The sequence below is a fragment of the Ricinus communis genome, chromosome 4, assembly GCF_019578655.1.
Source record: "Ricinus communis isolate WT05 ecotype wild-type chromosome 4, ASM1957865v1, whole genome shotgun sequence".
NCBI lineage: Eukaryota > Viridiplantae > Streptophyta > Magnoliopsida > Malpighiales > Euphorbiaceae > Ricinus > Ricinus communis.
In genome coordinates, this window is record NC_063259.1 from 22,603,352 (window position 1) to 22,614,315 (window position 10,964).

At 33.2% G+C, this 10,964-nt stretch overlaps 2 protein-coding genes across 5 annotated transcripts; one reads left to right on the forward strand and one right to left on the reverse strand.

The window, feature by feature from the left end:
• The first annotated feature begins 1,584 nt into the window (after nucleotides 1–1,584).
• Nucleotides 1,585–4,592, forward strand: LOC8271494 (putative glutamine amidotransferase GAT1_2.1). Of its 3 annotated transcripts, XR_003080199.2 has the most exons (5): nucleotides 1,585–1,959; nucleotides 2,730–3,460; nucleotides 3,573–3,779; nucleotides 3,874–4,010; nucleotides 4,178–4,318. XR_003080199.2 is itself a non-coding variant. In XM_015724083.3 (4 exons), exons 1-4 carry the CDS (start codon nucleotides 1,854–1,856, stop codon nucleotides 3,877–3,879), a joined length of 1,050 nt encoding a protein of 349 aa, XP_015579569.2. In that variant the 5' UTR covers nucleotides 1,585–1,853; the 3' UTR covers nucleotides 3,880–4,058. The 3 variants fall into 3 exon arrangements, 2 of the variants coding, with proteins under 2 accessions (XP_015579569.2, XP_002527023.2); XM_015724083.3 differs by lacking the exon at nucleotides 4,178–4,318 and having other exon boundaries at nucleotides 3,874–4,058; XM_002526977.4 differs by lacking the exon at nucleotides 3,874–4,010 and having other exon boundaries at nucleotides 1,588–1,959; nucleotides 4,178–4,592.
• An 828-nt stretch (nucleotides 4,593–5,420) lies between these two features.
• On the reverse strand, nucleotides 5,421–10,505 carry LOC8271493. 2 transcript variants are annotated; one of them, XM_002526976.4, is made up of 6 exons: nucleotides 9,812–10,502; nucleotides 9,292–9,503; nucleotides 7,053–7,341; nucleotides 6,886–6,971; nucleotides 6,716–6,807; nucleotides 5,421–6,113 (listed from the first exon to the last, which is right to left on the reverse strand). In XM_002526976.4, exons 1-6 carry the CDS (start codon nucleotides 10,157–10,159, stop codon nucleotides 5,881–5,883), a joined length of 1,260 nt encoding a protein of 419 aa, XP_002527022.2. In that variant the 5' UTR covers nucleotides 10,160–10,502; the 3' UTR covers nucleotides 5,421–5,880. The 2 variants fall into 2 exon arrangements, with proteins under 2 accessions (XP_002527022.2, XP_048228620.1); XM_048372663.1 differs by having other exon boundaries at nucleotides 6,716–6,971; nucleotides 9,812–10,505.
• Nucleotides 10,506–10,964: the final 459 nt, after the last annotated feature.

The following is a 10,964-nucleotide window of genomic DNA, read 5'->3' on the forward strand; positions in this document are numbered from 1 at the left end:
AAAATATAAAATTTGACTAGATGATTTAACCTTTTGACATAAGAAATTCTATGAATCTTTTTATAACATTAAAATTCACTAACACCGTTAATTAAATAGTTATAGTTTATTTATTTAGCATTAATTAGTTGTAGTTTCAACACTATTTTATTTTTTTATCAACTTAATTTTTATTTAAAACTAATCATATCAATTTTTATAGTTGTTTAAAAAAATAAAAAATATTTAATAATTCAATTTTTTTAATTCTAGATAATTTCAATAAATTTTGAATAATCTGATAACATTATATAATTCTATACTTTATCATATATTCGATAAGCTATTAAACTTTATTTGAGATTCAATTTCTAAAACTATTAACAATATTTACTAAATTTAAATAAAAATTAGTAAAATATCACAAAAAGAAAACCACTTATACCAAAAAAATTAAACCACATGTTTTCTCGGTTTTCTTGTGATAAAGTTCGAGTACTGATTTCATCAATCCCAAAACTTATGTGAATGCTCTGACGTGTCGATAATGCCGTGGAAATATCCTCAAATTTCAAAACTATCATATTTGACTGAACGACGTGGATTCATCAAACTGTGGGTACATGCAAAGGATATGGAAATTATAACTTAATATAAATTTGATAATTTTTATTAGTCTCTGATTATTTTATTTTATGATAGATGGCTACTTCTAATTTCTTTCATATATTATTATTATTAATTACAAATAAAATTTTAAAAAATTGAAATATATAAATAAGAATTAAACGTACGAATTATTCTATTTTATAAATTTGAAGTTCCAAACAATGCCAACTCTTGTAACCCTTTTTCCTCTGAAAGTTTTCAAAGAGAAAAAAGTGTGAAAGTTGTTGTCCTAAATTTTTATTTTAAATATTTCCTAACTATAATCCCATATTTTCAAGACTGATGTGCAGTTGTTATTAATGAATTGGGTACTAACTGGATAGGAATATATTTGGTTATGTCATCATATTAAAAGCAAGACAAAATATATAATTAAAATCTTAATTCAAGCTTTATTAAGTGGCCATGAATAATATATGATTTTAAAAGTCTATACGTAGTGGCTTCCAAACTAACAAGTCTGTGTAATATCTATCATCTGATTAAGAAAAAGACTAACAAGGATAGCTGCCTGTGGCTGGTACTATTAATGACGAGTTGACAAAGTCTATGAAATGCATTAACAATTTTAATCAAGTTTTAAAAATTATGCATTTCAACTAAATAAATAATATATAGATAATTAACTTTTTTTCATTTAGATTTTTTCTAATCGTTAATAGTTATTTTTTTTAATTTTTATATTAATTATTCGATACATTAAGTATAAAAAATAAATAGAATAAATAAAGTGATAAACCGAACTACAAAAGAAAGAAAACAAATCCTAATTAAGAAGCAAAGTATAATAAACGGCTCTTAATTCTATCCATACACTTAACTCCACATCAGCATCCAATCAACAGCTTTGACTTAACCTTAGATAACGCTTACCTCTACTTTCAGTTTGGGTTTTTGTTTATTTATACAATTGGTTTTTTCAATTAATTAATTTTGCCAAAACCGAACATGTGTTGATACGCGGCGCCTAGTCCTCGTATTCGTCTCCTATAAAACTCAGAAAATGGAGGAACCGCCTCTGCCTTCTCATATCCCACCGCTATCTCCTTAGATTGCTAAATTTCTTTATATACACAAACCAGTTTTTATTGTCAAGAACTAAAGCTTTTCCAAGACCCTTTTCAATTCTTTGTTTGTTTTTTTTTTTTTTTTGTTTTGGAGCACAGAAAAAGAAAAGCTTATATCACTTTCTCAGTGTCTCTGCCATGCCTGCTAATAACAATGATGATTCAGATCTTTCAATGGTTCTTCCAAGGGTTCTTATTGTCTCCAGGCGAACCCTTCGCAAAAACAAGTTTGTTGATTTTGTGGGTTCGTTCCTTCTTTTTTTTTTTTTTTTCCTTCTCTTCCTTAATTTCACCAATAGTTTTGTCCGTGTATATATATGTATGTATGTATGGTTCTTTTTGATTGCATGTGTGTATAAGAATGCTTGTTTATGTGTTTTAGATGGATCCATGAATTTGCTTATGTTGATATATAGATTATGATGAACTGATCTGGTGCAATTTTATTATGTCTTGTATGCTGGCTGGCTGCCTGCATGCGTATTAATTATTGTGATGACATCATCTCTTTAATGGAATTAATTATTTGTTGATGAAATCATTAGCCAAAAGGAGCAGTGGACATATGCAATGGATAAAATTTTTAAATGTTTTTTTTTTCAGATGAATGTATTTAAACTTATTAGGTTGGAATGAGAATGGATACAGATTTTGTCTCAAAATTATTTTGGAGATAACTAAGTATAATTTGAAGAGATTCATAGTAAATGGGTATAGAAATTTATGTCACTTCTACTAAATTCAAACATATCGTTACATGAATAAACTTGAATCCTTTGTCTGCCAAAGAAATACATGGAATCCTATTTCAATAACTGCATTCCATTTCCAAAACATACCAAACATGCCAACAAGTTTTTCTGTTTCTTAATTCCTTTTGGTTTAACTTACGAAATCTAAATCATGAATTATTTTCTGATTTATGAGGTATTAATTATATTAGCAGCATAAGCAATTTTATGTTCCCATATCTAATATATGATTGTCTCTGTCCCTTTTTCATATAATAAACAGGAGAATTCCATCTAGATCTTATAGTAAGCTATGGAGCAGTGCCAGTGATAGTTCCTAGAGTAACTGGAGTTCACATGCTATTGGAAAGCTTCGAGCCTATCCATGGCGTCCTTCTTTGTGAAGGTGAAGATATTGATCCATCCCTTTACGATGCAGAGCTATCAGGTATTTCACCAGAAGAACTTGAAGAAATCAGGAAAGTGCATGCAAGTGATACTGCCATTGATAGAGAGAAAGACACAATTGAACTAGGACTTGCAAAATTATGCCTTGAAAGAAACATACCATATTTGGGGATCTGCAGAGGGTCGCAAGTTCTTAATGTTGCCTGTGGAGGTACATTGTATCAAGATGTAGAGAAAGAACTTTCCAAGAAAATACCTGAAGAACAAAGAATTATGCACATAAACTATGAGAATTATGACGGGCACCGGCACAAAGTGCAGGTTGCGGAAAACACTCCTTTACACCACTGGTTTAATGATTCATTGGAGGAAACTAAAATGGAGATCATGGTTAATAGTTATCATCACCAAGGTGTTAAGAAATTGGCTCAAAGATTCGTGCCAATGGCTTTTGCTCCTGATGGTTTGATTGAAGGATTCTATGATCCTGATGCTTACAATCCTGATGAGGGAAAGTTTATTATGGGTTTACAATTTCATCCAGAGAGAATGCGACACCAAGATTCAGATGATTTTGATTACCCTGGTTGCCCAGCTGCATATAAGGTAAAACTCAGAATTGGCTTCTTTTTTCTTATCAATTAATTTATGTTCTGCATAATAGTTAGCTTGTTTCTTAAACTGATACAAGAAGAGGATATTCACGACTATTTTGCAGGAATTTGTGAAGGCTGTAATTGCATATAAGAAAAGGCTTAATTGCTCAGCATGCGTGCCGAAGGCTCCCAAGCTTAACCAGGAACTGGAGACAAAGAGAAAGACCATTGTCAGAAGTTTCTCAATTGCAAGAGACATGTATAACTCAGGAAGAGGAATGCCTTTGGGCCAAGAACCTGAACTGGAAGTTGGAGCAGAATTTCTTGAGGTTTGTCTCACACAGATTAAAAAACTTGTTAAATAAATAGAAAACTCAATACAATATTGCCCTTCCAAGAAAGTCTTACATACGTGCATTCCAGGATTGAAGAGTGAGTAGTGTTGTGATGATAAATATGTACTTTGTGACGGGAAGGTAGTGGACCTAGCTTGTGGAAGTAGCCTCCCCTGAAAAAGCAGGGAAAAGGTTGCATCCTGACCTTTGCAAAGCGAGGCTTCAGTATGTATAAAGACACCCTTTTTTATGGCAATCCAGTATTTGCTTGAACATCTCAAGTAAAAACAGCTACTCACTGAAATACCAGTAAAGACAAGCAGACTGATTGAAGTGCCACTTTGAATATAAAATGGGATTAACCTTTTCAGTTTATAATTTCATGACCACAGGCAAACACAGCATTGAGCTTGCAGCAAGAGAACAGGCTGAAGCAAATGGGTGCAACAGTGAGAAACGCTTCCGTGTACAGGGAAAGATTAAAGATGAATGAGGAGAGAGAGAGAATTGCAAGAATTGTAATGGGGAAAATGTCAATTGGACAACTATCCGATCTCATTTCCTTCTATCACGTGATGGGAAATATATGCTCAGAGGCTTTGGAGAGGAAGCTGCAAGACCGTGTAGATGAAGAGGTTGAGTTCTAAATGGCAGTGCTCTACCTTGGACTGTTTGTTTGTTTGTTTTTTTTATTCATTTGGCCAAGTCTCGGAATCACGCTGAAACTGCGACTACAAGTAACTTTGTAACAAGAAATCAAGTAATAACGGGAGTTTTATAAATGTGTACAATCTGTTTTCCCGGCAAGATAGATTTCTCAAAACAATATTCTAATAGGAAGTAATTACTAAACATAATATTTTACTCAATCACCAAAGCTCCCTACCCCCTATGCACTTGGACAATTATTTATTTTGTTATAGAATCCCACAGATGGCCACAATTGTAAGAAATAATTTAGAATAGACAGCCACAACTGTAAGAAATAATGATAGAACAGTTTTTGGTTTCTGTACCTTTAATTGAGGAATTTTAACTGCCAATGCAGCAAATTACAGGAAATACAGAGGACGAAACAGCTCTCTACCTTTTCCTGCCAGACACTTGACTGTTTTCGCATTGACCCCAGAACATTAGCATGAGATAGTTCACGAAATTATTTCCCAAGTAATAATATAATCTACCATCATGACCGCTCAGAATGAACATCAAAAACACATCAAACTTAATCTCTCTCGCCTAATATTAAACAAAAAGACACATTGAATTTCAGTATTCAATTTGGACAATTTCTGGAGTGCCCTACATTTCAACGATGAATAAAAAGCACAAATGCAGCCGAGTTGAACATAGAGAATTACAAGACAGCAATGACTTGGAAATTAGAACAAAACTGCTTCTATCTTAAATTGGAAAGCGCTCATGCTTATATGCACGACACAGCTACAATCCCATAAGAATAAAATGACCAGAAGCATAAACAATCACAAACAGCCCTTTTTAACCTAATTAATCAGTTCATTCCTATTAAACAACCATTTTTAGAGCATTATTTGTTTGATAAACATACCAATTAGTGTTAAAATACATTTCTGGAGCAGGTGCAAACTTGAAAATATCAACAAAAAAAAAAAGTTGAAATAAAATATTACATGCTAAGACGAACCAGCAGGACAGAAAAAAAGTGCCTGGTTTATCATTACAAAACCCATTATATAATTTAATAAGGAGGAGCAAGTAAAACTTGCTCTCACTGAGGTAGGCTAAACCACTTCTTCACCTTAGTTCAGCTCTCCGTTCAGTAGCTCATCCTAACTCTGTTTCCTCTATTCATTTTTGCTTAAGCCTTATTTGCACTCTTTCCATTCCAAACCTCTCCCACAATTTTTTTTTTTTTTTTTTTTCCTTTTTTATCCCCATATAAAACTACTGTAAGAACAAATATCAAAAAACTTGCACCTGACTCCACTTGACATCTTTCTTTCCATAAATTAAGGGATTAGTTCAGCTCTCATAATTCATTTATGAAACAAGTGCGTTGGGCTTATAGCTTCCAGAATGTTTGAAGGGATGAAGTATCCATCAGAATTTTTTATCACCTGCGGCAGAAAAACACGAAATCTGGATGATAGACCTGAACCAATCTCAACCAATTGTCAGCAGCCTGCAAAAGAGAATTTGCCAATTGTCGCTCGCTTCCCCCACTAGGGGTCCACAAGGGCCCCTTGAACTTGTATGATGCAAGCCCAAATACAGGCAAGGACATCTTAGGCACACCATCCATCTCAGTGGGATATGTCATAACTGGAGTATGAGCAGTTTGTGCACCTGACAAGAAAATCAGTATGATGAGTCAACTAAAGAATAATTAACATTATTTCAAGGAACATATTCATCAATCTACATTCTCACAAAAACTCATGTCCAGGCTTGGGAAGTTTGATAATATTAAATTTCTCAAAATGTTAAGTCTTATCTTACATGGGAGCAGACACTATGTGGACCAGCTTGATATAAATTTATAATCTTAGCAATTGCAGAAAGATAGATCACAAACAGAACAGAATAAAAGAATCGGTTATAGCTAGCCCCAACTAGTTTGACCTGAGATCAAGTCGAGTAAAGTTAAATACTAAGTGGAAATCAAAGCTTTTAAACATCATATGGAAAGACTACTCCTTCTCCAAGTGATACAATTTTTTTACAGTACATGAAAATTTTTACAGCTCCAAATAAAATAATAATTTCTGACTAGGATTATACCATGTATTCTACAACTTATAACTGCATCACACTTAATTTCCAACTGAAAATACTAACAGGAAAGTACTGCAAAAATTGGGCCATAAGAAAATTGTTTTTCATTCCATAGAGAGATATAGTGACAGAGAGCACTGATGTAACATACATGACAATATAAAAGTTATTACCTCCTAATGGTGTATGAAGAGAATGGTATGTCAGAAAGCAAGCATCCAGGTCTTTCAGTGTTGGTCCTGTTGGTATCCTGTAAATCGGATACCTACAAATTTCCAGCAGACCAATAATCAAACATGAGAATTTAATATCATTAGCAAACAAAACACTGAAAGATGAATACCAGGCCACAGAAATCCAGCTTGATGATAGTAAATCACAACTTCTTAGTGTCTTTAAACCAGGGAATTCTAATGCGAGATCTGAAATCTGTGACAATGAAAATGTTCAGAAGGGGGGAACAGAATGAACCCATGAAAAGGAGAAAAATATTAAAAAGAGAAAGAAAACCTTGTCGGCCAATGGTTCCCGGCCGTAAGGGGGATCTCGTTCAAAATACTCAAACAGCAAGCTTCCTTGAGAATTACTAGATTCACCATCATCACTAGAGAAGTCCTCTTGATGGGCATTATGGCAATCTCTAAGTGACAATCTATCCATTCTAAGAGGAACTCCATTTGCTACGTGCTGATGATTCCATTGTTTCCTTGACCCCGTTAATCCTCTTTCAGGTTCACAATCACTGCTACCATCACTACTTGAATCCCTAAAATCACTGTCACTGTCCTCGCCTAGTCTCCTGTCACAATTGGACCATTCAAATTCTATACGAATGCCAGCCTAAAGAAGTACAAACATGTACAAGTATAGGAGAAAACAGCCAAATACTTAATTCAAGACTACAAATGCATAAATAAGAGATGCATTTCCCTCTGTAAGACATACAAATATGGAGCAGCAGAGAAAAAGAGAAAGAGGCAGTCCATCTAAAGATCAAACTTCTGCAAGGGGAAGGGAATGAAGTTGCAGGGAAGCTGCCCATCTGACCCATAAAACTCAATCTACATCTCAAAGTACAAATAAGCCTCGCCAAATTAACTGCTGGCTATTGTATAAATATCAATCGGCTCAAGGCCATACTAAGTTGCATAATGCTCATTGTAAGATGCTTTTGCACAATTCACAAGCTCACAAATACCTGGAGAGGCCCCACAATCACCTCCAAACCTTAAATCAACAAACAAACTGGATTTGATTCCAAAATCAAAATTAGATGTGCTTGAGCATGTACTTGAACCTGAATGATTTCTTAATTGGAAAAAAAAAAAAAACTAATTGAACCATTCTAGATAAGGTTTTCTTCCAAGAAACAAAAAAACAGGACTCCGCAATTGAAACCAATACTCTAGATCCGCCATAGCATTTTTCTAGGCTACAATGCCTTTCAATGAAAGGAATTAGCATCCGAAGGAGGTTGTAAGCAATCCTTTTATTAAATTTAAAAATCAAAATTATACAAATTAAACTTAAACCACAATGTCATCAACCAGAAATGGCAAGGACATCCTAATCCAACAGGCAAATATACAGACTTCCGATTGAGCATAAGATCAAGTAAGAAAATGAAGAAAGACAAACTCAGAAACCTCTTAAATACCTTATCTAAGAAATATTTTATAATATAAATGAACAATCCATACTGTTGAATATTCTCAGCCAATTATGTTGTATGTTGCAGAATCAGTGACATCTCAAACATAAGAGTAACAATCATAATCATTGCAACAGAACTTTTAAAGGAAGTACTAACAACATTAAATGCATAGTTTCAGAAAATATTGAAAAGAACAAAATGTCATCGTAATAAAATTCAAAGAATATGTAGCATCATCACTCAATACCATAAGGAGTATCATGATCCAAAGAGCAATGAGTAAAAATGGTGTTAAAAAAGAAACCGTCATCTTGATTAGACATTAGTTATAATGTAGTAGTTCTCTAATAACACTTTATGAATAATAGCAAACAAAGAGTCAAAAACAGAACGTAATTTTGTAAGCTAGGATATTGTTTCACGCAAGCATAATCAAGTTAAATCTTAAAAGTTATAAGAGATATGAAATAACTGTTAAACAACATGTAGCACACAGAATATATTGTCAAAAAAGAATTTGCATCGTATTGCAGGATTATAAGATTAAGGGCATAATGATCTTCATGTAATAATGTTGCCCATACTTTTTCTTTAGCACATAAAAAAGGGAAGAAAATGTAAATAAATTGTAAATCTTGAGCCAGTATTGTGCATGAAAAGGATATACTCTTTCAAATACAAAAAGGATAACAGAATCTTCATTTGGCAGGTTCAAGTTCAAGTTCAGTAGTCAAATGTAGCAGATTCATATTTCCACCTTTGCACAACATGGTAACTTTAAAAGAAAAGGTAGAAGAGCTTCACCTCTCCAAGCTCTGTGTAATTTGTCGAACATGACCAAATCATACAGCAGATTGTCAATGCTTTAAAACATCAAGTACTTTTTCCAACAGAAAAATTAAACTAAAAAAATCATGCAGTAGGTCCAATTTAAATACTCAAATGTCCTAGTTGTATTCAAGAGCAAAACCAATGAACAAATTCTGAAAAAAGAATTTCACTAACAACAAAGGCTAAGTGAACTAAGAAAATAGGTGATAAATACAAACACATTAAATAAACAGAATTTAGCATCAGTAGCATCTGTGTGTTTACCTGGACTTATCACAAGTCTTGGTAGACTCTCCATAAAGTTGAATACCAGACAAATAGGGAACATAATATTGAACAACAGAATCACTATGATTCAAAATAACAGGAACTCCAGCACCATAAGCACTCCATTCCTTGAAGGACTCCCATAAATCACCTAGTACAAAATATGGTTGAAACTCCACATCACACGTCCTCCACCCTCGCATTGTAGTCTGCACACAAAAAACTCCTTAAATTACTCATTTCCGCACATAAAAAATTATGGGAACTAACTCTTTAATTTCTCATTCTTATAACACCAAATCAAATGCTTGAAATGAATTCTGTATGCAACTTGCAACTGATTTCAAATCCTTTAAGTCTTACAAAATAACCTATTCCACTAAATAACATAAAAAAAACAAAGTCAAACCTAGTTCAAGTTAAAAATAAAAATAAATCTGCTTTACCTTTTATCAACTTTTTAAAAAAAATCTTTCCCCTAGGGGAGAAATAAACAAAACCAAACAAACAATCAGACCTTAGATAAGTACAGCGCCTGAACAGATGGTGTAATAGACTCCAAAAACCGCTCTAAATTACTCAATGGAGAAAACACCGGTTCAATGGCAGGCACTGAAACCGCCGATTTATGAGATTCGGTTAGGTTATCAGGCTCTCTATCCGCCATCAAAACGGATGACTTTTCAACTTTCTCCTTTGCCGATGATGGCAATTGAGTCGCCGCCGGTGTAACATCGCTCTGAGCTCTACGCAGTTGATCATTGTGTTGATTGTGGTGGTGATTTCTACGGCCTTTAGCTGGTTGATAAAATCGATCTTCTCCACGACCACCTCGGCCACTAAATTGCAATCCTGTCCCTAACATTTCTACACCTATTTTTTTTTTAAATAATTAAAAAGAAAAAAGAGAAACTAGAATCCTAAGAATTAAGTACTTCCACTGAGATTTAATAGTTGAAATAACGTCTGGATTCAAATTCGACAAAATGTAAGTTGTTAGTAAATTCAAACAATTTGACAAGAAGGAGAATCGGATCGGAGAAAATCGGAAATCTTAAAACCCTAAAATGGAGAAGATGGATGTATAGGTGAAACAGAGAGACAGAGATTATGGTAGGGGCAAAACAGTAAATAGAAAACGATTGAAGGAAAAACAAAGGCTAAAAGGAGAGATGGACAAAAGGAAGGGTGTGTATAAAAATGGATGAGTTAGCAGGTAGAGGCAGAGACCACCGGGGAGAGAAATAATTTAAATATTTAAGGAAAATTACATTGAAGTCCTCGAAATTTAACACATTTCGGAACTTTAATTTCTCTATTCGCAAAACTACCATTGGAGGCTGTTAACGTTACTTAATTTACTTGTGTGATAATGTTTAACGGTCTGTTTGATATCATTTTTATTGTTTATTTCCTATTTTTATTTTACAAATTTAAATATTTATCTTCAGAGAATAACCTGAAAAAAATTAGAAAAACGTACTTATGATAACGTATTTATCATCTTAAAAAATTAAATAATAATAAAAAATATTTTACAAATGTATTAAAAATTAAAAATAAAATTACAATAATTAGACGATAAGATAAAACCAAATAGGCTCTAATCTTTTCATTTGTCTCATAGTAGAAATACACCTTACAACAATTAAAAGGTGTTGTGTTATTAA